Source organism: Xenia sp. Carnegie-2017, unplaced genomic scaffold, assembly GCF_021976095.1.
Source record: "Xenia sp. Carnegie-2017 unplaced genomic scaffold, XeniaSp_v1 HiC_scaffold_29, whole genome shotgun sequence".
Taxonomy (NCBI): domain Eukaryota; kingdom Metazoa; phylum Cnidaria; class Anthozoa; order Malacalcyonacea; family Xeniidae; genus Xenia; species Xenia sp. Carnegie-2017.
Window position 1 is genome coordinate 43,341 of NW_025813492.1, and position 26,592 is coordinate 69,932.

Genomic DNA, 26,592 nt, shown 5'->3' on the forward strand with positions numbered 1-26,592 from the left:
TTCTTACCTATCATTATTTTTCATTCGTTTTGTCTTTCATTCTTTCTCTTACAAGCGTTGTTTTGATTTTTATTTCGTCATGTTGTACCTCTTTTTTTTCTCATTGTCATGTTCTATGTAGCCAAGGGCAGACTAGAATTATTGAAGATATGTCTTCGCGATGTGGCGTTGGCTGAAAATGTTGTCCTGGAAGAGGTTTCTAAAAGTATGGAAGGTTATAGTGGGGCTGACATCACCAATGTTTGCAGGTGATTTATAAATTGAAGGCCATTTGTGCTTAAATATATACGTGTGAAATGTTAAAGGATCTATTGTTTTATACCTTGTATGCACCGCACTGTTTTAGTCAAGCAACCATACGCAGATAAATTTTTTAAGGAGATTAGTTGTTGTCCTAATGCCTATTTCCTTATATTTCTTTTATGGTTAAAAACATTGTAAAAGTTGTTATAGATATTAAAAAATTTCACCGTATTAAACTAAGCTGTATTTTTTGGCACCATGCAAGCTCGCTGCATTTAAATTTCACTGCCAATATGTTCGGGAGTCAGACCATGAATGCGTCTTCTCGTCGACATCATAGACGCATCTCTATTACTTATGTCTCGTATTAACGAATCCTGTGCGTGACGTCACAAAGATTAGCTGCTCCAGGCTTGGGGCAAAGTCATTGAAAAATGTCGACGCTCAATTTAATCTTTACCATAAAAACAGAACGATTAGACAAAATTAGAAACTTTTCCATTTATCACACTAAAATGTAATATCGCAAATGAAATTTATTGCTGGAAGGAAAACTCTAAGATTGTTTAATGATGTTTCTTGTACTTTTACGTTCATTTTGTCTTTTAGGATGTTCAATCTGACGAAGTAAAGTTATTGGTGATTGATAACTTAATAATAATTCCATCGAGAGATGTCTACATTATGATAAATACTGCTGTCAAATACACAGTCAAAAGATTTCGACAAAACTCTATGATAGGTAAACATAATTACATTTCTTATTCCCGTGCTGTCGTTTACTTTAATAATACCAATGATTTAAGAAAAGTAATTGTACAATTAAAAATTGTAAAACATCATTTTATTATTAGATGTCGAAATGCCGTCAACACAATTTGAGTTTGTTCTCAGCAATACAACTGTTGCAGTTCTTCATGAACCATCATCTAATGTTATTTGTCGTGTTCTTGGTTATACACAAGTTACCCTCGTTGATAAAAGTATCTTTTTGTGTGTACTTCTGGACTGAGGGGGTAGGTTTTTGTTCTTTGGTATGTACAAGTCACCCTTGTTGATAAAAGTCTTCTTTTGTGCACACATGGACTGGGTGGGTTGACAATTGTCGCGCGAGGGAGGGGGCTGGCTAACATTTATATATGCATGTTCTTTATTAGCTTCTCTTAAAATCATTGTGTATGTACGTATTTCTGTTTCACTGTACAATACAATAGACAGCATGTACTTATGGTACGTCAGTAGATACTTGTAGTACATTACGTAGGTACTTTTATGGATACTTTGGTTTAATCTTTAACGTTGTGATGAGACATGAAAGATCAAATATCTACAAGACAACCAACAGCTTATATTTATGTTGATGAACCTCATCTAGGTAATTCTTGAATTCATAACTGTTTAAAATGATTATGGACGTCGTGATTTGCACGTGCTTAATTCATTATTGAAGCGTGTTCGTGTGACATCACTGAGCGCAAGTTGTGACGTTTGCAAGGCAAAACTTTGGCGCCAAATTTTGTTTCAAACACGAAACGACGTTAAAATTTCAAAACTTGGGCGAAGAAATTGCGTTAGAAAAGGATTTGGAAAAATTGTTATTGATTTCATTGAATGAAAGAGTTAAAGCACATTTACCTGTGACGTTTTACACGAGTTGTACATGTTTAAGTTTTGTTTTGTAAAATATCATTGATATTTTCAGCTTAACGTTTATAGAAATCTCACAACTCTCTCGTATTAACTTGAACATTTGCTAACTATTTGAAAACCACATCAATAGTCTTATGAAAGAAATCTTCAATTTTCGTGCGTTGCTTAAGCTGTAGTTACTGTTGCTTCATCACGTAAATATTCATCACGTAAATATTCATCACGTAAATATTCATCACGTAGATATTCATCACGTAAATATTCATCACGTAAATATTCATCACGTAAATATTCATCACGTAAATATTCATCACATAAACGCAAGCAAAATCAAGAAAATTTTCATGTAATGTTAACATTGAGATGATTCCGTCTCTATGATTTTTTAGGATTTTCTATCACTTCTGGCGATGTTTGGATCTTAGAAAGTAAACGTGAATATTTTGTCACAGTGAACGTCTTTGACAAACTTAATCATAAACTTTATGTTGGTGGTAACATTCAAATCACAACTTAATTTCCAAAATCGCATTTCGATGTTTCTTATTCATCTGATAATGGATCGTATCATGAGACGAAGACGTTGACCAGTGGGAAAATAGTGCTGCGTGCTGTACTATCTAAGATTACGGTAACAATTTGAATGTTTTGTGTTGTGTAGTTGACTACCATACGTATGTACTACTATGTAATGGATATTTGTATGGATTGCAAAGTTCATTTTCTCACTGATCAGATTCAAACGCTCATACGTAAGTCATACGTAAATGCCTTGTACGGTAGGTCGTTATACTAATAAAGTGAAGGATATCACAGTTTGTTTCATTATTGTGGAGAAGTTGATGCCAGCTGCTCAATAATGATTTTTCATATCAATATTATTGTCAAGTTATGTAATGTTCACTTACTCCATTTTATAGTCAATTATCACTGGAGAAACTGCGGTCCTCGATACTCCCGTACGTGGTAAACATGATGTTATTATTTATAATCCTGTCACCGTGACACCTGCTGTTTTGGCATTTCCATGGATACTAAATGGTAGGGATCATTACAAATACCAACTTGAAGTATGTACATGAACCTAATTTACTGCATGTTTGGAGGGAGGAAGAGGATTTGACATAAAGAAATTGCTGTTGTTTTCGCTTGCCAAAAGTTTAACCAGTTATTTTACGTAGATCACGTTGTATACAATATAAATACTTCATGTAACATTGTGCATTACCTTTTTAGGCCACAGGGGGGAGTGGACAATACTCGTGGCCTTCTGATGCTACGACCATTGCAAGTGTCAACATTCGAGGTCTTCTCACTACGACTGCTGACACTGGATTCACTATTGTGAAGGCTCATGACACTGAGAATTTATTGCATTATGTTCAATCAAAGGTGTGTGTATGACTTGAAGAAGAAAACTTTTAATGGTTGTTTTTCAATTCACTTGTTGTATTGTAGGTTTATATATTGCCTCCGGACAACTTAAAGTTTGTCCCCTCAAGAGTTGAAGTTGAAATTGGTACAAAGTTAAAGATTCCTGTGTCTGCTGCTGCATTTTCTTTACCAGGTTTGTTGTAGATACGTATATTGTTTAACAAACATGTAATGTTTAGAATCAGTTATACGTAGTTCATCCTTTCTTTCGATCATACATGTTTAAAGTTAGATATAATTTATCCTTTTTTAAATACTTCTAAAAATTGAAACTTTACGTACAAAAGTTTAGGCGTGATTATTAATTGAAGTTATTTAACTTATGAATAATTTTTTTAGAAAACGATGATTTATTGTTTTTTGATGATTGTCGCAAAATGAAGCTTACGATATCTGTTAATAATCCTTTTATTGTTATGTAAAGCAAAGTAAGTTCTAGCGTTCAACTTTTATGTTCGCCAAATTTGAATGAGATTTAAGATTCTTTTTTGTTATTTTTATTATAGAAAATGAGCAACGGTAAGTGATTTATTCATTATAATTAGCATTTGTTACTTATCATTTCTATCCATTTTGTATGTAATTTTTCGAAAGTGATTTCAAAAGAAATCAGTAAGGCACAACTGAATATATGAATATACACACCCCCAATTAACGTTCTAGTCACGCCTCTGTTGCTCATATACACTTAGCGTTATCAATAGTGCTTTTACGCAGCTATATTCAGTATATATCATCAGACGAAATCATCAGTTTAAAGTATACTAATATATGCTATGGTTCTCGATGTTCAAGTAGTAAAAATGTCATTCCTGGTCATCAGCTTGACGAAGATTTTGCGGTTAATGACGATAATCGAAAGCCGAAACCAAAAAGAATCATTGCCAGTGGTGTTTGATAAAAACAAAAAAGGGAAAAATAGTACTCTCTAAGCATTATTTAGTGTTGTTTTTTGATTGAATGACTGATATGTAGCTCGACATAATATTTAAATTGACGACGAACAAAACTAAAAGTTATTCCCCTTTTTAGGTTCTTATATTTTTTAAAAAGCCTTACGTACTATTTCAACCCTCTCAGTTGATCTTGTACTAAATTTTCTAAAGAATCTACTCTTTCATTCGTCGGCAAAACCTGTATTCTGTCAGCTACATGCTTCATTTATAAACGTTTTGTTTTCATTATATTTAGCTTTGATCGACAAAGGTAAAAAAGTAGCTGCATAGTGTTCAACAGTTTTGTGAATTTAATGCATTTATATAACAGACACCTCGCTTATTTAGTCCTGTTTTTGTAGTTATTTGTGTTCACTTTCTGCGAAAGCAATAAAGTATAAAATATATTGAGTAATAATTAATATTCTTAAATTTACAAAACAGCCTTTACCTGTATACTGCAATAAATTAATAAGAATGTTTTAAGAATGTAGCAGTCAAGTTTAAAGCAGAGTGACAGGCATACGTAATTAAGCAAAATTTTAAAAGATTTGTAACAGAATAGAGAGGAGAGAAAATTTTAGAAGGAGTTTGTGAATTGGGTAACCAAAGTTTTTTTATTCTATTTTACATTTACATTTTTATTCTGTTCGAATAGTCACGTGATTTATCAGGTGAGGTTTTTGTTAATGCATTCAAAATTATATGAAAGAGCGTCGAATTCTCAGAAAAGTTTACTAAATCCATAACTGAAAATCCTTTCCCCAAAGAGTTTGCATCTATTTTCCTTTATCTTTCTGTCCGGCATTTTGAGTCTTACGTGAAACTTCAAACTACAAGAATATAAGGTTTTTTGATAAAAGAAGCATTAATAGCTAAAATATATAAGATCCAAATGACAACTAATATGTAAAAATGGTTACCTCTCTGCATCCAACATCCTTGTATTTGTTTACGCTTTAATGTACTTGATAAAGATGTATACTTTGTACTTTTGGAAAACACATTTGATTTGCTGACATTTAAATTAAACTTTATTTTACTTTAATCTAAAATACAGTTTACTACTGTTTACATTATATGTATGTTGATTGTTTCAATATTTTATTTGTTCATCTGTTAATTGCCATGAGCTTAAATGACTATAACAAAAAGCCAACCTGTATAATTTCCACGTGCAGAAACTTGATTTCTCTTTTTTACTAAATTTTTCTAATATTAGTTGGATTTCTTTGAAAAACATCTTTTTTTCCTTTCCGTGTGTCTACAGCAATATAATTAATTTTTCATCAGTTAACGTGAATTTACACTATTGGGTTTTTTATTTTGCTATAAAAATTTGTCTTCTAAGAACAAAGGGGTTTCACGTATAGCTACTGGCTTCACAGATCAGTCACTTAGCTCGCTTTAACAACTGAGATGCCATGATTAAATCTTGACTCGTTTACTGTGACTGTTTAGACCGGTCTGTGCCCTGCATGTGTGCTTTTTTATGTGAAGAGACTTTTAACACGTTTGACAAAATTTTGTACAAAAAGACAAAGGTCCGATATTTATCAGTAAAGACTGAAAGCGAGCTTATTAAAAAGTATATTATATGACATTATTTCACCTGAAACGAAGCTTGCTTTGTATCTCGTCATTGCTGTTTTGCACGTGTAGGCTTTCACTTTTCTAGTTTTCATCAGAAAAAAAAATCGTTTCAAATTGTATCGTCTGGAAAGTAATGGACTGGCAAAAATGTTTTTGAGCCAATCAAGACGCACTAATTTGCCGGAAGTGACGCTTGCCATATAATAACGTTTAATTTATGTCGTAATAATGTGACAATGCCACATTATATTGACGCTTTTTTCACAAAAAGTTTGTATTATTATAGGTAAAACCATTGTTACATTGTAAAGAAACGAGCTTAAAACTTTTCGCTTAATACTAGCTATGACGATTGTTTAATTGTTTTTTCGAACTTCTGGAAGTTCTTTGGCATACCAATAATTTAAGACAATGAAGTTTAACGATCGTAAACCGGGGCTATTGATGTTTGGAGATCGAATGCTTTAAATAGTTCCAAACTAAAGTTAGTAAAACTGCTATCGCAATGGCCGCCGACGTGTGCAGTTATGTTTAAAATTCTACCAATTTTTTATTATTAAAATAAGCAATATTTTAGTGGTCACAAAGGTTTGACGAATTTAAAAATTGGTCGCGACCAAAAAAGGTTGGTAATTTTGACCAATCTGTTTTTATTGTGTAGCATAGATGTGGATTATAACTTCTCCTTATTTTGTAACGATGAAAATTGCCAATTATTTTTGTAAATATTCTTTTCCCAGCACCTTTTTTTAATTACAACACTGAACAAGAGTTAAACCATCGATTAACATTTTTAGACGTTCTTGTTTATCAACGCAATACTGAGTAAATTCCTTACTACTATTCTACGCAAAGTTACTCTCACGGGTTTGGATACACGCTTGGACTTGTTCTCTTGACGAAGAGAAATAATGTCTTTGGTAGAGTGCCTGATAAAGCCCATGAATAGGGATTGTTAACAAAGAAGTTCTTAACTTCTTAAAAATATATTAACTTCTTCAAAAGAAAATAGGAAGTGGATAGATAATCAAGACATTTCTTTTAATTGGAGTCCTTCAAAGACCTCAACTCTCTTCGTAAGGATTCTGTTTTTATACTAAAAAAATAGACAATAAGGAGGAACTGTTAAAATTGTTACTCATGTAATAGCTCTTCGCATGCATGTTTTTAAAAGAGCTGTGAGTTTGTGTTAAAACATAGAAGAAACAACTTTTAGGAGTGATTAATTTTTTTTAGTATCTGTAACTAAATGTTACATCAGCTTCTGAGTATGCTCGCTCCCAAGGAAGTATTTTACTCAAAATAATCAGATTTTGAATATTTTCCTGACACAAAAATTGGACTATAAGATTATAAAGAAATTACTTTAACTTACACTTAATAAAGCAATAATTGTAAGTAGCAACAGAACAAACACCCACCACCAGTCCAAATCAACAGCCAAACGTGACGGTGTAGTTTTGATTTAGAATCCAGGTTGCATTGATCAGCACATATAGGTAAAGATGGAGAAGTAACTGCTGTGGTTGTGTGCTCCCTACTATTAGGTATAGTTGGAAATCTTGAAGATGGTAATGTTGCCGAAAACTCTGTAAATCTGGTTGATGAGAAGAATGAGCTCATCTTTTTCGAAAAATTAACATAATGCTTTCCACTTGGCCTGATTGTAGACGCAACTGCTCTCCTTTGTGTCGAAAAAACGAAATTAAATAATGCTAAATGCCTTTTAATTTATACAAGATTTTTAAAAGTTAATGAATCCAATATTTGGCAATGTTAAGTAGACATGAAATGCTACCAAGCATCACAAAAACTATCATTGGAAGAATGCAGTCAGCACAATGCAGTCAGCAAGTTTGAATTTTTATGTAAAATTTTATATTGTTAGCTTTATCCGATTTCTTTTCAATTAGACTGCAAAAATTAATGTGTTAAAATGAAAAACCACGCGTGCTGACTTGCGTGTGTGTTAAAACAACACGAAAACGCTTCAACATCGATCAACAGTTCTTTTTCTTCGCAATATGTTTTTTGCATTATAAGCATGTTATACTTTAAACTATGGGCTGAACATTTGCAAAACGCAAAAAAGTAAACTTGAAAAACTTAGTTTCCGTTTGTAGAGGCAAAGACACTTGATTGCGCAATAGTTGACAATGTTGTCGGTGAAAGAAGCTGAGTGGAACCTGGAATAACAGAATTTGCTTACATAAAATTCATTCTAGAATTATTCTAATTCAGGGCTGGTTTACGAAGCCTGCATAGCGTTATTCATTGGATAGCGAAAATTTTCAAACTTGTAGAAATGGTGTTTGTATTTTCTTGCAACAAAGAAATTTTGTAATCTTCGAAACAATATTTTATTTCAGTGATTGCACACAGTTGAAATCGTACAATTTTATTCATAAGAGATTTTTTGAAAGTTCAAAAAATGCTATCCAATGCAAAGCTATTCGGCCTTCGTGCAACCGGCCTCTATTTTTTGCATAATACATAATGATTGCCTTCAAATGAACATCATATTTTTGTTAACTTTAACTAATCAAAATTTGAATTAGCTTATTCTCTCCTCTTTTAGATTGAAATAATTTATTTTTAATAAGCAACTTTACACAGTATTATCATGTAATGTAGCTACGTTTTAAATATCAGAAAACCACACGGACTACGGAAGAAAGCCAATGTTGACGATATTCTGATTTGGTAAAATTCTTTAGAAAATGTTCTAGAAAACTTTTTAACTTACGGACTTATAATTACTTTAAACAATAATTTTCACTGCAAGTAGCAAGCAAAAAAGAATGCACACTACAATTAGACACTGCAAAATGGAATAATTCAAAGAATTGATAAAGATACTGTTTTAGTAGAAGATATGTTGAATGGCATATCGGTTGAAAACGTTGATAAACATGATGTGGGAACTAAAACAAAGCGTAGGTAAACATAATAAGATTTATTTTTGCAATTCTTTTTGCTTTGGGAACTTTATGCATACTTTTTATAACTGTTTCCTCTAATTATTTTTAATATAAAAATACATCCTGTTGCCATCACATGCAAGGATAAAAAATTGAGTTTTGTGACAGTTATCACAATGACACGATACTTCAAGCTAGCTCAGGAAACTAATCAATTAAAATTCAGAGTAGTTGTGAATTTTATATTGAAGAATTAAGCAAATTTGACAATATAATTTTATCATTTGTTTTTGGTGCTTAAAATTAATGAGCTGGTGTTATTCGCATATTTTATTTTAAGAAAAGTTCTTAAAAAAATGTTAAGAAAACCTTTTTTCACGAACTTTATTACCTAAAACAATCACATACAATGCAAGCACAACCAAAAAAATGCACAGTTTAACGATGAAAAACGCTGAAAAAACATTAGAAAGTTATTATTTCTAGAAGTAGAATTTCTGGTAGCTTTATAGTTGAAAATTCTGTCGGCATTAAAAGTGATCTAGAAGCTAGAACAAAAGCAAAAATTCTTTTTAATTCGCAATATCTTTGTATCGTTTTGAAGATGCCATACTTTAAACCATGGGTCTGAAAAATTAATCTGATCATATATTGCAAAAAAGTTGTTTCGTTTAAACAATAATTTACATATAAAGATCATGAAAACGGCAACATGTATAATAAAGATGAAGAAGTACCAAGCCACATGAAGAAGTACCAAGCCACAAAACAATGAGCCTAATGAATAAAATCCAAGCTTACCAATGATATACACATTGACATTCCTCGAATAGCGTTTCATTCTGGTATAGATGATTAGGGTATATTCCCCATTGTAACGTGTATCCATATTTTTTAGTTCTAAGATTGATGGCATATAAACGTGAATTTCTAAGTTTGAATAAGGATGATAATATACAATTCCTCCATGATCATGCATTTCTGCAAGTCTTTTACGGGAAGACGAGCCATGGGGATGGAACAGCCACACCCGATATATAATTGGGTATGAAACTTTAAACGTCCACGTTATATTTATTGTGGTACCAGGACGAAATAAGAATGTTTTGTTCTTATTTAAAACTGCTATATTTCCTGTAAGCAGAAGAGTATTTTTGCATCAGAACTCATTGAAAATTCAAGAAAATTAAAATTATTTGAGTTATAATACCTTTACAAAGAGAAATAAAAATTGTAAAAAAAACAATTGCAGATGCAGCTTTCATTGTTCTTCCTAAAACGAAATAGTTTTTGCTCAAAATTATATGTAGCATTTTAAGTATCTTTTAAAAAAACAAACGTGTTTTGCATAAAAATCAAACCAAACTAGCTAAATAGTTAAGATTTAAATCAAATATTGCCATGATTGAGGCAGAGGCGGATCCAGGCTGGTGCAACTGATGCGAGTGCATCAGTCATAAAATTGAATAGTTAATGTTTCACAACATTATAACTTACAATCAATACGAGCAAAATGCAAGAAATATATCAGATTGGAACGTTTATAGTTTCTAAATGCTTTAAATACCTTAACACTGACAATATATTGACAACAAATGTACATTGATGATTGAGAAATATTGTTAAAAGCCTTCGTAGATTGTTTACATGTGACTATCATTTTGATTACAGCCGCATTATTAAAAAAATGCATCGCTAAATATGGCGTTTTTATGTGTCGAAATTTTTAGCGAAAATTTGTTTCATCATCCAGCTACACTGAGCTGAATTTGTATTACTACGTCACGGTGGCTAGATAGTGAATCACTACGTCACGGTGGGGAAAAAGTGCACCAGTTGGTGCAACAGTCCCGAGTCTCTTTGGCCGAGTGAACCACCTAAACGTCACGAATTTCATTGTTTTTTAGCCTACGTCACGGTGGGAAATCGCTGCTGACTGTTGCACTTAAGCCCGCGAACACCAAAATTTCATTCTGACTGGTGCACTTGAGCCAGCGTTATCAATCTTCAAACCTTCAAAATTATAATTACATGACTATGGCATTTGGCTTATTTATATCTTGAAGTCATCATGGCTGAAAGTAGGCCTATATACGATCTTGGCTCATTGATTCAAGGCAGTAAAACCAGCGAGATTTCTTCTGTAAGCAAGGATTATGAAGCAAAAGTCTCTGCTGCCATTCCGACTAAAACAGACCTGTTTCGAAAAGGAAAGCTGGCAAGAGATCTTAACGCAGAGTTGCTTATCCCTAAGCATATGGGAGATAATTGGCGGCTTTAAAGTAAGTAGCTTGAAGTGCTTACTGCTTACTATGCTTGACATTGTAATGCATAGCTATAGGTCTATACTTGTATTTATGTAATGCTTATGGCTTACTCTTTTTATTGTTAGGAATATGATGGGAAGGGGCACATGGGGTGTTTATTCCCTGTTGAATTTATTTAAATTTCAAAGCATCCTGACCTGCATTAACCTATTAAATCGAAATTTACTGTATTCTATTTTACAATGTCAATTTTCAAACTCCATGTCCAATATTGTTGGCTCAATGAAATTTAGCCAGTAGTATAATGCAATGCTTTGGATTTATGCCATAACTAGTGTGCACATAATTATGCATGTTGTTGTGCCAAATTTATAAAGTGTCATATAACATAAGATCACAAAACATTTTATTCACAACTATATGTTTGAATTTGGGTAATCATGCATATTTATAGTGAAGATTTCTTCGGATTAAAGTCACTGGTAGAAGTCTCTACGCACTTCCTGGAGAAATCTCCACTCTAATTGTGCTCACATGGATATTGGGATTTCAAAGTTACTTAACATACATAAAAATATAAGAGCTAATAATTTATATTACATTACTTCAGGATATTTCATAGATATATAAATATTCCATGTAATATGTTGTAATATGTGCTCAATGTGACAGACAGAGAGGGCACATTTTTCATACATTTTGCTTGTTTATAAATACTAACTTTCTGAGCTATGCAATGTGTTGAATGTAAGAGCTATGCTGGACCAACCATGTTATTCATTAGAGTTTTTCATTTTCATATTGCATGCCTAATATTGTCAATCCCCTGAAATTTAGCAAAGCAAACTGTAATTACATATTATTTCAGTCACAACAATTTCTTATTATTTCTTCCACACCTAGCTTGATAATGACTTTCATATGAAGTTGAAATATTGCTTCGAACATTCTCTGTTGCTGTTATAACTGGAATCTTGAGTTTACAAGATGATGTTTTTTGAGTGTGTGCTCTCATTTACAATCATGCACAGTGTGCCAAATTTCTAAATTTACCCTAAAACATTATGATCACATAAGGGTGGGTACACAGCAAAGCATTTCATTTACATAGATATGATGTTACTGTATGGTCTTTACATTATTATTATGATCTCAAAATTACCCACTATACATAAAGATTTTAGAGCAACAGTTCTATATTGTAATACTTTTACATATTTCATTGTATATTACATCACCATATTTTATTTTTGCATATGTGCATATGTGCATCCTGATCCTTATGTATAGAAGTCCTCACCATTGCACTTTGATTAAAGCTAGGAGGGCACATAGTATTAGCTATTAGGTACGTACTTATACTCGTCTTGAAAGCTGGTCTCATGAATTTGGTGGGAAAGTATAGCACTGGCATTACCATGCTTAGATTCAATTATCAAAAAATTTTAGATTTTATATCATTGAAATTTGCGAAAAGTTTACAAACTAAGTAAAGCCAAGTTTTTTTAATTCTGTTATCAAAACGCAGGAAATCGCATTTCCGATTGTCTAAAATACAAAATTTTCCGGAGGGCATCCTCCCAGACCCCCTACAGAGCTAGCGCCTTTGGTGCTCGCAGTGGTGCATCAGTCACGAAAATTGCTGGATCCGCCCCTGGATTGAGGGATCTAACGGTCTATATTGCTTGAATGGTTTTGTGTTGATAATCTTATTTGATTTGAATAATCCTGGACATAATTCAGACATTTCCATTATTACTCATTAGCTATAAAACCATTGTTTTTTTTCGGGTGTAGACATTTTACAAGAGGTTTTTTTGCCTACAATCTTAACTACTAGCTTTAAGCCACATATGAGTTAATCTAATCAAAACAATTTATATTTTCCTGAGTCTGTTTATCGGGATCCAAGTAAGTGGGGTTATTTTATGAATTAGAAGAAGGTCAATATATTAAATTAAATTATATTCTAGAGTTAAGTTTGCTTGAAGAAGGTAACTATAAAACATTCGGAGAACATTGTCAGTTTTATACTTATCACATAGAAAGTTTTCTTCTCAAAGATATGATACTAAAGGAAATGCATATGATAGACTTTGACGCTGTTTAAAAATAACTTTTTTAAAACGATTTGAAATTGACGTTGTGCATAGCACATAACATCAGGAAATATGGAAGTATTATATTCAGAAAAAATTTAATTGTAAATATACAGTTACTTAATGTCATGCTTTGATCATTATAACAAGAATTGTGATATGTGCTTGCTTTTTCTTTTATTCTAGAAACATATAAAATGCTGGCAGTAATGCTGGTATGGACAAAATACCTTGTACTGTGTTACGTGAAATGAGTAAAAGTGCGGACAAATGTTTTTGCAATTGCTGACCTTTCACCCCTTTGAATACAAGTACATGTAATGCAGTGAATGTCACCCAAATGACGTATGCTCAAATTTCATAGCAAGAACTTCCCGTAAAAATGTGCACAAAATACAACTCAAACTCTGACTCTTTCTCTTAGCGGCTAGCACTTGGTATACATCAGTATTCTACAGTTGTAATACAACGAAAGTTTTCGGTAGAACTTCGTCACTTTATCTGCTGTTTGTTTAAGATTTGTATGTTTTTGCCGTATATGCAAGCTGTGCATCTAAAAATTTATGTGGGCAGACAAAAGAGTAGTTGCAAATTTAAATTATAAGTTACTATGCAAACTAGGCTTTAAAAACAGTATCATAACACTAAACGCACAGAAAAAAACAAAAGATCAACAAACGTTTTAGCGATAACAACTCAAAAACTACAATTTCAAGGTTGTAAAACTAACTGCAGAAATTAAACGACTGAAAGTTTGATAGATTCAGAAAATAATTCGACAAGTCAAGGCCAACTGAACAACTATATCGTATCAAAGATAGTTTGATAAAAGACTATTCAGCTCAAACTAAGAAAAAACGCGGCAAAATTGATAAAACATGTTTTAATTAAAATACAAAGAAAAAGAGACCTTACTTTCTACTTTCGGTAACTCCTCCAAGATCTTGTTTCCAAATAATGGCAACATGTACAAGTACTGATAAATTATGAAAGTCAATATTTACTTTACACTTGATACTTTCATTTGTGAGACAGGGAGTTGAAGTTTCAGACGTTTTCGTGACTTTTATAGAATATTTCTTCTTTAATAACAATCAACGTCTTTCGCTTTGACAAACAAACATACAGGAGCTGTCAACAGCGTAAAGATAAAACTTAACATATATATACAAGTTAATTCACCCAAACAGATAACAAATGTTGACAACTGACTAGTTGTTTGCCTAAATGCAAAGTTTCTAAAACAGTTCTTTTCCGAACTCTTGATGTTTTCTTTGTTTTCTCTGTTTAGTTTTTTCTCGGTTTTATCTAGGGTTTCGTGGTTTTTATTTGGTTTCAGTCCATTCGCTATGGCAATTGCTCTCTTTAAGGCGATATTCAAATTTGTCACCACGACAAAATCTCTGTTTTATAGATTGCGATGATGTGTTGCCTAAGAGCGTGAAAGAGAGTTGGGAGAGGTTGCAGAGAAATGACATTGCCTAGGTAAGGAAAACCCTGCAGATTTTGGGTAAGGAGGAGTGTTGGTAAGAGAGTTGAAAAATAATATATTATGGTGGTCAAGACCATCTTGGTTGCGTGCGTAGTAGTCCCGAATATTATCCTATTGCAGTTATCGTATAGAATAGTTTTGGTGTTGTTTGTAGTATTTTTGTCCTTTTTCTTTAGTTGTGAGTATATGATGGGTATGTCGATATTTCTTTTTATTGTGTCGTTGTTCTTACTGTACCAAGCTTCTTTAAATTTGCGTGCGTGTTTAGTCTGTGTGCGTCCGAGTACTTTAGTTTCTGTCCAGTCGAATGTGTGGTTGTTTCCGTGGGTATGTTCTGCCGGTAGTGAGTTCGGATCTCGTCGTTTTATGGCGTTTTTGTGTTCTGTGAGTCTTGTTTCGATTTTCTTTGATGTTTGTCCTATGTATTGCTTTGAACAGTCTTTACATGGTATCATGTAGATCGCGTCAGTTGTATCATGAATTGTTGTTTTGTCTTTATGTTTGGTGAAACATGATTTGAGTTGATGTCTGATGGTGTGAGGTGAATTTTTGACTAATGGATACAGGATGTTATAAAGATATTTTGAAAGTTCATACGTAGGTGATCCTGAAAGTGATACGATAGGTCGAAGTGGGTTGTTTTCTTTGTGGAATTTTGGTAGTCCGTAGAATTTGGCAGTGGATGCGTCATTAGGTCGGATTCTTATGTAATCGTTTTCGGTAGTTTCTTTTTGTCTTTTAGTTGTTTCAGTTTCTGGTTGATGCGGTTGGTGGTCGTTTTTGCTGGGGTCTGTGTGGAGAAGTTCGTAGGTGGTGGTGTCTTGTAGGAGGATTTTGGCTTTGTCGATGTATTCTGATCTGTCCATGATAACTGCTTTGCGTCCTTTGTCAGCTCGTAATATGATTATTTCGTCGTCGTTTTTAGGTATTTAAGTGCTCGTAGTTCTTTGTTGTTTTGGTCTGTTAAGTTGGTGTACTTTAAAGCTGATTCCAGGTCGGCAACGTAGTCAAGTTTCATGTTTGTAAATGATGATCGTCCAGGTTAAGTCCTGAGAAGGACTGTTTTGTTATTGTCGACTGACGTTTCGACAACCTTAGCGGTAGTCATCTTCAGAGTCTACCGCTAAGGTTGTTGAAAAGTCAGTTAACAACAACAAAAACAGTCCTTCTCAGGACTATACCAACCTGGGCGATCTACATTTACAAACATGTAACGATACTCCCGGGTTCGAGCCATTTACTTTAAGTTCGTCAAGTTTGTTCGCGTCTTTGAAGTTGTAATGTAATCCTTTGTTTAAAATTTTAGTTTGCTGTGCAGTTAGTGGTTTTCTCGAGATGTTTGTGACAAATTCGTTTGTGTTAGGATGGAGTTGTTTGTAAGATCTGGATTCTTGTAATTTTCGATGAACATATTTATGTGTATTTTATGTGTATTTTATTTATGTATCTTATACATATTTATGTGTATTTTAAAATTGCCATTACCATTAACTAAAGGAATGTCTCTCATGTTAATTGAAAGAAATTTTGCCTCCAGAATGATATACAATACAGTAAAAAAAAAAGGAAGGATTCATTCCTTGTGACACATAAGAGCAAAAAGACTGTTTATGCTTGAATCAGTAATAAAGAACTGCTTTTTAATCAATGAACGTAATAAGACAAATCGATAACAAAATTTGGCTAAATAAACTACCAAAATTCAATTAAGCCTGAGACTGTCCTTGGAACAGAATTACTGCCATCGTTAACATATAAATATTGAATTATTTTGTCATCCAAATATTGTAAAAACGACCTATTTCACCGTTTCGTCTTTTTACTCTTATTCCTTTTCTTATGAATCTGCACTTGTATACTTCATGTGACATACAATTAAAACGTACGTACTTCGCAAGTATTCTATCCAAACTTCAAATTGGCCGGAAGTTTGTCTTGTGCGTAGTGTATATTCAAAGTTATCACAATTAACTTCATCCGACGGAAAACCAATATGGGTACATGGAAGTCATAACGTTGAACTCGAAATTCATACATCATATCATCATAGCGAATAAAACCAAACGGCTTATTTAACGCTTTGTCTTTGTCGAAGCGTTTAGACTAAAAATGTTTACTTTATACGGAGTGTCAGTTGTCTTATGTTTCAGCATCGTTTCTTACTTTTGATGAAAAAATATGACTTGTACAAACAAAATTTGCCTTTATGGAAATATTATTCTTGTGACATCCTTTTACGCAGAATTATAATATATATAAAGATTCACTTTAATATGGCAAAAAATTATCATCGATTTCCACTCAATGTACTACCTTTCTTCTTAGGTACTTTATTTTCAAAAGCACAAACAAAGGCATTTTAACTGAAGAAATGCTCAATGATTTTCTCACAATTTGAAATTCAAAATCGCCGTAATTTTCGTACTGCGAATTCAATGAACGGCGGATGGCGTCTCCAAGTGGTATGAATACTTAAGCAAACACCTTACAGCAAAACAATCTTTTTTCTTAAGACTTACAACAGCAAGTACACATGTGCATTGACAATAAAACGAAATACGAAATGTAACTCACACAGATATTTTGGCTTGTTTCTTTGGATTGTTTCTTGTTTCTTGTCTCTTGTATTTTATACGTTGACAATGTCGTCGTCAACAACACAATGAAAATGCCCTTATTTAATATTTAATTTCGTAGATGAAAGTGTGATCTTCTGAAGTGCTCGATCGGTCTTTTAGCAACTAAACGAACAAACTGAACATTTAACAGCAGGGCGTAATCTAATTCTTAATTGAATACCATAAAGTTCATATGGAAATAAGTACTTGAAGGCAAATTAATTGCAAATCACAGGAATACATTTTAAAATGTTTGTTTTACATTTGTCTGTTTGCATTATTGCTGTTTTCTAAAGAAATAAAAGATGATTGTGTTTGCACTGGCTTAGGTAAATCAAGGAGACTTTATGAGAAGTATCAGGCGGGTGAAAGGTGCAACGGTCGACAACTCGACCTTCGGTCTCAAGCTTTCACTGATTTTCTCTCAAGTTCTCCTAAGTCTCCTCAGTTTGTATAAGTCTTTATATAAAAACATAAATAACTAAAATAAGTCAGAAAACTATGTAGAGACAGGCAGACTGAGGTCAAGTCAAGGTCACCAAAAAAGTATTCGTAAAAATAAAATGTTGTGTATTGAAATTTTCAAAAGATGAAAGGTCTATTTCTTTGACCATCCTGTGCAAACATATATTTTATATATTTTTGAAAAACAAGATGAGAAGAGCTATGACTTGTGTAATGGTAACAATACCATTATCCAGACAGGACACAGTAGTTAGTGGAACTAAGGGGCTGTTTACATGAGCCCGGCAAGCCGGGCTAAAAGCCGGGCTAAGAGATGTAGCCGAGGCGCCCGGCCTCATAAGAACTTCCTAATAAAATATAATTTAGTTTACATGAGCCCGGTTTGCCGAGATCCCGTTTGAGCTAGCCGGGGAGCCCGGTTAAACGGGGTAATTTTTTCCATGCAAACACGTCAGCCCGGCTGACCGGGCTTAAAGTAGAATTACCATAGTAACTAGATACGTTCATTCTTCGTTCTTTTGTGTAATGGCGTCGGACACATGTGCTCAATCAAGGTCAGTAATTACAAAAACAAGACCTTTTCGATGGTCACATGAAATGATCGAACTTCTTATCAATAACATCGAAACATACAAAACAATGTGCGAGTACGAAGGTAAAGATTTCGATGCAGATCGCACGAAACAATACGAATGGATAAGAGGTAATACTGTACTTCGTAAAGACTGTAAAGCTTTTGTTATTTTATGTACTTCTGGTTGAATTTTGCGCACAAGTATGCTTAATAAGCTTTTAAATTTGTAGTTTAATACCACTCTGAATGATTCTTTTATATTTTTTATCTTGACAGTGCAAATGTTAGAGATGTATAGTGATCACTTTGGTCCAGCAGAAGCCGATATACCACATGCCATGGAAATGTCAAAAGATGAAAAAGAAGCTTATGTTAAAGATTTAAAAGTTCAACGTGACTTTATCAAAAAGGGGTATTGTCGAATTCAAGAAAAAGTTAAAGAAATACGTCAAAATTTTAGCACTGCTGTAACCAATGGTAAAAGAAGTGGCAGCGGTAAAATCGTGTTTGAATTCTACGATAGGCTGGCCAAGATATATGGTGGCTCAGCATCAGCTTCACCTCTAAGCATTGGAGTAGACACTAATACATTTAGTACCATAAACCAAGAGCAATGTGATGAAATTGGGCTAACTATAACAGATGAAAGCCATGATGGTTCAGATTTATCATCCAATGATTCACTGGATACCAGCTCTGGAAGTGTATCTTTGGGTGATAAGCGGGGTGCAGAAGATGCATGTGTTAAGTTAATCGACAATAAAAGAAAGCATATGGAGCACCCTCAGTGCGGCTCAACGAGATCAATTCTCCTTAAAGAAAGCAAACATGAAATGAATTTTAGGAAAGAAATGACAGATGTTGTTAGAGAATCCTCGAGGAATGCAACTGCAGCAATTACACACATGAGTACGGCCATTGAAAATATTGGATCAGGATTGACACGATCAATTGAGATGTTAGCTTCGGTGATTGCCAACGAGCAGCAGCAGCAGTATCAACATCCACGATATCAACACCCCCGATATCAACATCCACAATATCAACACTCACAATATCAGCAGCCACAATATCACCAACGATTGTCAATACCTGCACGGCAACAAATGCAAAACAACTCTGGTCATCATATAATCCAGATGACCCTGCAGTGTAGCTATATAATGTATTCACACTCCAAAAGGTATTTACTTTAGAGTATGAGCAGATGACACTATGGCTGTACTTGGCATTGAAACTTAAGACATTGTTAGCAACAGTAACTTTTGTGTCACTATATTATTAAATTTTTCAGTTCCTCTTTTGACATATTATTTCACTCAGAGACCCTGTATGTTCAATAACCCATATAAGCACTTACATCACTTGTGAAATTTCTAGTTTCTACTGTAGTATTTGTAGTTTGCAATCCCATTTTCTGATAATGTATGTTTAAAAGAGGCTTAATGGGTTCTTGTTGTTTTGTTGAGTTGTTTTAATAGGGACAAAGTATTAACATTTTGTAACATGCTTGTTTTTTTTTGTATATTTCCTATTTGAAACAATTTTGTTTACCTTAACAAACTATATATATCATAAAGTTTTACAATTGCATGAAAGTGTAGACTTCATTTACTTATTAATCTGTTACCAAATGATCAGGAAGATTTAACTTAATGTAAGTAGTCAAAACAGTTCTAACAACTCCTCCTTCCCCTTCATTGCTAGAATACTTTGCCAAAGGATTTCCATTTTCTTGCACCTCCTTTAACGAAATTTGTTTTTCAACTAAGCTGTGGTCAATTCCAGTCTTATTTTGTTCACAATAGTTGTGAAGAACAAAGCATGAGTAAATTATTACTGGTACATTTTCTAATTTTACATCGATCTGCTTACTTAAAACTGACCATCTAGCTTTAAGCCTTCCAAATGAGCATTCAATTGGGTTTCGGGCTGATCGCTACAAATTATTAAATAGAACCTCTTGGTTTGTTGTGCATGTTTGGTATTCTTTCATGCAATACGGCAAAAGAGGATAGGCTGGGTCCCCAATTAAATAGTTTGGGATTTCTGCATGACCTAGCACTAGTCGTTTGTAAGTAACTGGAAGTAGACCATTGCTCAACTTTCTATTTATAGAAGAGTTGGCAAACACTTTCGCATCGTGGACACTTCCTGGCCATCTGCAATCTACATCCATGAAACGACCTTGAAAATCACAAACAGCTTGAACACTCAAGGAATAAAACTGTTTATAATTAAAATATTCTTGAGAGTTACAAACTGGTCTTTTAATTCGTACATGAGTTCCATCAATGCATCCAAATGCTTGGGGCATCCCAAATTTTGCTTCAAATTCAGCAGATTTTGTCTCATTTCGTCTTTACTCATTGGCAAATGTATGTATTTCGGGCCGAGATGCTTCGCAATGGCATAACTGACTTGTACTACATGTCTAGAAACAGTACACAGCGCCACACCAAAAGTATTTGCTGTCATTGCCATAGAGCCGGTGTCCTTCAAAAAATACAAGGTCATAGCCAACTTTTTCTGCGCTCAAAGCCATATAATTTGGAGAAGAAAGATCTGGGGATATAAAAGGCCGTAGTTCGTCAGCTAGTTTTTTAAATTCTTCCCGGCTCATTCGAAAATTTTTTTTCCACGTATCAAGTGGCATTTCGTTAGATAAAAGCTTTGCCCACCAAGATTCTGTCCTTCCATTTTGCCTCCAAGTTGACCTCCGCTTTTGTTGTTTCTTTTGCAAAGCACGCTCGTCTTCTTTTCGAGCGAAACAACTTCTTGTAGCACACAATAATATAGCCATACATTGTACCATTTGATGATGGTTTAATATATTGATGACCAAAAAGCCGTAAATTTGAATGAAAACGATCAAAAAAACAAAAATTAATACAATAATCGTTATAAGTGCAGAAACGTTCGCCATGTTAGGTTTTTTAATTTTCGCGCGAAAAACACCAGCGACTTCTCGCGCGATTATTGCCATGTAAAGTCGGGCTTAAAATTAGCCCGGCTAGCAGGGCTAGCCCGGCTTGCCGGGCTCATGTAAACAGCCCCTAAGGAAGGTGGGACAAACCTGATAAGGAACTGTTTAGTTACACAACGTGACTGGGCAGATTAAGCAAATGTTTCCGGATCTCGTGGTGTGTGGATAATGTCTTTGTTGACTGTGGCAACAGATAAATCATAAGACCACAAGAGATTTTTGTTAAGGACTGAATTTAAATTTTGTGTATAGGTGTAACACAGGTGTAACATAATAACGTTCATTATCTCTGATACTTCATTAAAAGAAAATTTAAGCAAATGGCTCTTTTATAGCAAACTTTAGCTCTAACCACACAATGCAATTAACATCTCGACCTTCGCCTTAGAGTTAATGGAAATGTTTAATTCAATTTATCCAATGCTCAATCAAAATGCTCCAATCTTGTTATCGTATGTATTTTAGTATTTCTATAATTTCGTAAAAGCACTATTGCCAACACACATTTAACTTTTTGAAAATAGACATGTTTCGACATGTCATGATGCCATCTTCAGTGTGAGTGAAATAATACAAGGTTTATATAAAAGTAATATGATACATAAATTACAACAATAAAAAGAAAATAAGATAAATTAATGAGGAGCGTCAGAGCGTATTATAAACTAAATATTGTATTGAATTTAAAAACTTGAACCTTGAGGTCAGGGTTAGTTTTGTTAATGTGGAGTGCTTCTTTGATTTTAAGGGTGAATGAGGTGTCGGCAGTGTAGATGATTTTGAAACAAGAGGGTGAATAGTTGGTTTTGCATGAGTCGGTAGATATGAGAGTTTTTGTCTGTTGTGGTATGTTCCCTCATTCTGGTGGATAAATGGCGCGAAGTTTCGCCAATGTATCGGGAATTACATCCCGCGCAATTGAATCCATGTACCACCATAGATTTAATTGAATCAGGGATTGGGTCTTTGAATGAGAAAAGGTTTTTGATTTTGAATGATGTGAAAATTAGTCGAATGTCAATATCTGTACAGAAGCGTTTCATAATGTTTGTAAGTCTGCGTTGTGTGTGTTGGGAGTAATGTCCGATGTATGGTAGTTTGAAGTATAGAGTTGTTATTTTGGAAATGAAAATTCCCGATACATTGGCGAAATTTCGCATCCATACCACTAGACACAGCCAAACAAATTACAAACGAACTACTCACAAACGACAAAACTTGGCATGTTACAACACAACTAGACAAAAATGACATCCTAGACTTACTCAACCTTTGCCTCTCCATTGAATTCACCTTCCAAAACACATTCTACAGACAAATTTTAGGCACATCAGTGGGATCACCACTATCCACCTTCCTCGCAGAAGCCGTCATGCAACACCTCGAAACACAATCAGTCACAAACAACACAAACATCAGACTATGGAAAAGATATGTCGACGACATCTTTGCCATAGCCAAGAAAGACAAAACTGAACAAATTCTACACACCATAAACATTACTACAAAGAACATAACTTTCACTAAAGGCGAAGAGCACGACAAACAACTTACCTTCCTCGGCATCCTACTAACCAGAACAGGTGACAAGTATACCGCAAAACCACCCACACAGACCAAAGACACAATTTCAACAGTAATCATCCAACATAACAGAAAATAAGCAGCATTCGAACACTTTTCAACAGGATAAACACTCATTGTAACACCGAAGAAGCCAAGAAAACAGAACGCAACTACTTATACTCCACATTTATTAAAAACAATTACCCTAGAAACTTCATAAACAAAACTATAAACAAACTACAAAAGAAAACACAAACCGACAATAGCAACAGGAAACCGGACGAAACAGTAAGATTCATCACATTACCATAGATAAACGGAATTTCAGAAATGACTGCCAGACTTCTTCGACCATTTAATATTAACGTCGCCCATAAACCTACACAAAAACTCAAATCATGTTTCACCAAACATAAAGACAAAACAACAATTCATGATACAACTGACGCGATCTACATGATACCATGTAACGATTGTTCAAAGCAATACATAGGACAAACATCAAAGAAAATCGAAACAAGACTCACAGAACACAAAAACGCCATAAAACGACGAGATCCGAACTCACTACCGGCAGAACATACCCACGGAAACAACCACACATTCGACTGGACAGAAACTAAAGTACTCGGACGCGCACAGACTAAACACGCACGCGAATTTAAAGAAGCTTGGTACAGTAAGGACAACGACACAATAAAAAGACATATCGACATACCCATCATATACTCACAACTAAAGAAAAAGGACAAAAATACTACAAACAACACCAAAACTATTCTATAGGATAACTGCAATAGGATAATATTCGGGACTACTACGCACACAACCAAGATGGTCTTGACCACCATAATATATTATTTTTCAACTCTCTTACCAACACTCCTCCTTACCCAAAATCTGCAGGGTTTTCCTTACCTAGGCAATGTCATTTCTCTGCCACCTCTCCCAACTCTCTTTCACGGTCTTAGGCAACACATCATCCCAATCTGTAAAACAGAGATTTTGTCGTGGTGACAAATTTGAATATCGCCTTAAAGAGAGCAATTGCCATAGCGAATGGACTGAAACCAAATAATAACCACGAAACCCTAGATAAAACCGAGAAAAAACTAAACAGAGAAAACAAAGAAAACATCAAGAGTTCGGAAAAGAACTGTTTTAGAAACTTTGCATTTAGGCAAACAACTCGTCAGTAGTCAACATTTGTTATCTGTTTGGGTGAATCAACTTGTATATATGTGATTGGTTTTGTTGATGACTCATCCAGCATGGGAGATGGGTCATTATCAAAATAAAGCCAATTTGCAAATGAACTACTTCTTAGTTTCCCTAAGTGAGAAACTAATTTTGTTTAGTTACTTTAAACAGGTCGACTAAACCGGACTGTTTCTGCTTATTGCATGCCTAGGTCATATGGTCTAAGTATTACCATGGAAATTTATGCAATTAAGGTCACCAAACATACGATAGGCCCCAGGCTTCCTGAGAGGTTAATCCGGCCCTGGTTATATATGTATCATTATGCTAGGTCTTTCATTTTCGTTGATCTATGCTCCTGCCTCGACTAGAACTTTGCTTTTCTACTCAAATAAATTTCTTCCTTTCAACTCGAGTTTCTTTTCATCCGAATTGATGACCTTTCAAGTTTGTTTAATGTAGTAAAGCGTTGCAATTTCTTGTGACATGCAAGTCTATCAACAACCGTAATTTTAGAAAATACACTCAAACTGAAACCGTGAACTTATTACTTGATAATGATAGTAGAGTTAGAATCGAAAGTCGTGAAAGAAATTATATTTGTGTCCAAATTAATTAAGAAGAAAAAGAAGCAGAATTAATTTTACTAAAGAATGCATTTGAAATACTACATTTACCGGATTGAGCATCAAAGTATTCTGTAGATGCATGTGCAGCTTGCTATATGGTGTGGTTGAAGTTGAAAATGGTACTCTTAACTCTAATGAATTCTAAAGCCGTAAATAATATTTGTATTTTTTAAGAAAAATGATGAAGGCGAGTTTAATAATTTTAATCGTGGCATTTCCAATATTTATTTCGTCTTGCAGAGGTATATAACTTTTTACAACCATGCATCTATAGTTTTTTCATAAATGGTTTTTGACGTTTTAATATCTCATTTCAATTTCAGGAACAATAATATCTCCACCTGATGGTCGAAGATTTGTATTTTTACCTGGATCTTCTCACAATATAACTTGGAGATCAAATGTTACTGGAAGCATTAATACATGGAGTTGGCGTTTTACACCTCGTGGCTCATATTCCCCTCAACAAATTGCAATATTATTTCGTATTAGTGACATACCCCTATATTCACCATCACCTTTAACATTTGAAGTTTTTAAACCTGGAACTTTGTGGCTGAAGAATGTAAATCAAAGTTACAATGGCGAATTTACATTTGTTATTTCATCTTTTCCTACTACTCCTCCATCAAAAGTAAATGTTTATATTGCTGGTAAGTTTAAATTATTTCAATCTTTCTTGTATTGTATAAATTGTTCTAAGTATTTAATGGGGGAACTTGGCCTGAATATTTTGGGGAAAAAACATTTATTACTGTTACTTGTTGTATTTAGAAATTAAACTGGTGCAGCTCAGTAAGTTAGAATAATTTTGCCAACTTGGGAATCTCATTCATATAGCTACGTTTAAAAACAATCAGAAGGGTAAAAATACAACCGCAACACTTTAAAGAAGATGATGGCTGTTTGTGGTGTTATTGATACAATAGCATATTTATAAATTGTAAAATCAACAAATATATAGCACTTAATTTGCACGAAAAATGTATACATTTAGGTAGTCGGTAATTAGGCCCTCTTTTAGTTTGAATAATTGGATTAATGAGCTTTGGCATAGATGCAGTTAGTCTATGGCACAGTTGTAAAGCTGATTTCAACTCATCAATATTTTTGAAAAGTAAGAACTGTACCGATTTCTTCACAACTGCCCAAAGTTGTGAATGGTGTTGAGATACGGTGAATTGATTGGCTAACGATTAGGGCCAAACATTGTACGCTAATTAAGTGGTATGAATACTTTACATTTAGCTCTGCCCGACTGAATTCGTTTGAAAATGCAATATTTAGCAATTATTGAAAGGGGTTGTGTGTAATATGAAGAATTATAAAGGCCTTGGTATAATTTATCTCAAAATTAAGTTCTCTTGTGACAGAAAATTACATTAATTGTAATGAAATGTTCTTCTGATTCATGCAGGTTTTTTACTTCGCGACTTGTTGAGTGATCTATGTTTTGTATATGAGAAAAGAGAGATTTAAAGTGACTCGTTTTAAAACACACGTAGGCTCAAATTGATAACTTTATCCAACTCTTTTTCTGTCTTCCAGACCTAACGTGTGGCTCCTAAATAAATATGGCAACGAAGTAAATGAATTTTGAGTCTAAGCCCAAATTAACACAAAGATGTTATTTATAGTCACAGCATATTTTCCCATATTTTAAAGTGTTGCTCTCCTTATGTGTTACCAGATAAATTTGACTGTGCTTATCAAAACGGACTAATGACAACATATTTAAGTGATGAAAATTTTATGCTTTTAATTTCAGTGAAACCAAATGTGGTACACAATTGTTCAAATCTTCTGGTTGTGAATGAAGGCGATAATGTGTCATGTGTATGTAGAGGTGAAGGAGGTAAACCTCCTGCTAATGTCACATGGTTTGATAAAAATAACAACATACTTGGTGATGTTGGAGTT

General features: G+C 33.9%; 2 protein-coding genes and 3 long non-coding RNA genes across 5 annotated transcripts; 4 read left to right on the forward strand and 1 right to left on the reverse strand.

Annotated features, from left to right (window-relative positions):
* Nucleotides 1-856: 856 nt before the first annotated feature.
* On the forward strand, nucleotides 857-2,928 carry LOC124454016 (nuclear pore membrane glycoprotein 210-like). The gene is made up of 5 exons (XM_047004831.1): nucleotides 857-985; nucleotides 1,098-1,226; nucleotides 1,553-1,618; nucleotides 2,283-2,524; nucleotides 2,814-2,928. Exons 1-4 carry the CDS (start codon nucleotides 928-930, stop codon nucleotides 2,408-2,410), a joined length of 381 nt encoding a protein of 126 aa, XP_046860787.1. The 5' UTR covers nucleotides 857-927; the 3' UTR covers nucleotides 2,411-2,524; nucleotides 2,814-2,928.
* On the forward strand, nucleotides 2,661-3,846 carry LOC124453980 (nuclear pore membrane glycoprotein 210-like). The gene is made up of 6 exons (XM_047004796.1): nucleotides 2,661-2,672; nucleotides 2,814-2,963; nucleotides 3,130-3,285; nucleotides 3,352-3,460; nucleotides 3,667-3,755; nucleotides 3,834-3,846. Exons 1-5 carry the CDS (start codon nucleotides 2,661-2,663, stop codon nucleotides 3,747-3,749), a joined length of 510 nt encoding a protein of 169 aa, XP_046860752.1. The 3' UTR covers nucleotides 3,750-3,755; nucleotides 3,834-3,846.
* Nucleotides 3,847-10,521: 6,675 nt separating this feature from the next.
* LOC124454017 lies at nucleotides 10,522-17,481 on the forward strand. The gene is made up of 4 exons (XR_006951298.1): nucleotides 10,522-11,058; nucleotides 14,557-14,627; nucleotides 16,960-17,096; nucleotides 17,332-17,481. It is a non-coding gene; the product is annotated as an uncharacterized LOC124454017 (long non-coding RNA).
* LOC124454018 lies at nucleotides 14,443-17,360 on the reverse strand. The gene is made up of 2 exons (XR_006951299.1): nucleotides 17,209-17,360; nucleotides 14,443-14,574 (listed from the first exon to the last, which is right to left on the reverse strand). It is a non-coding gene; the product is annotated as an uncharacterized LOC124454018 (long non-coding RNA).
* A 2,209-nt stretch (nucleotides 17,482-19,690) lies between the features above and the next one.
* On the forward strand, nucleotides 19,691-20,553 carry LOC124454004. The gene is made up of 2 exons (XR_006951293.1): nucleotides 19,691-19,948; nucleotides 20,410-20,553. It is a non-coding gene; the product is annotated as an uncharacterized LOC124454004 (long non-coding RNA).
* The last annotated feature ends 6,039 nt before the right edge of the window (nucleotides 20,554-26,592 follow it).

Excerpts from the sequence above, each read along its gene's own strand:
- LOC124454016 (XM_047004831.1), top strand. The coding sequence starts at position 928 with ATGATAAATACTGCTGTCAAATACACAGTCAAAAGATTTCGACAAAAC. Across the intron at positions 1,227-1,552 it reads AGTTACCCTCGTTGATAAAA|ACATGAAAGATCAAATATCT; the intron begins GTATCTTTTTGT and ends CGTTGTGATGAG. Across the intron at positions 1,619-2,282 it reads TGTTGATGAACCTCATCTAG|GATTTTCTATCACTTCTGGC; the intron begins GTAATTCTTGAA and ends ATGATTTTTTAG.
- LOC124453980 (XM_047004796.1), top strand. Across the intron at positions 2,964-3,129 it reads ATTACAAATACCAACTTGAA|GCCACAGGGGGGAGTGGACA; the intron begins GTATGTACATGA and ends TTACCTTTTTAG. Across the intron at positions 3,286-3,351 it reads TGCATTATGTTCAATCAAAG|GTTTATATATTGCCTCCGGA; the intron begins GTGTGTGTATGA and ends GTTGTATTGTAG.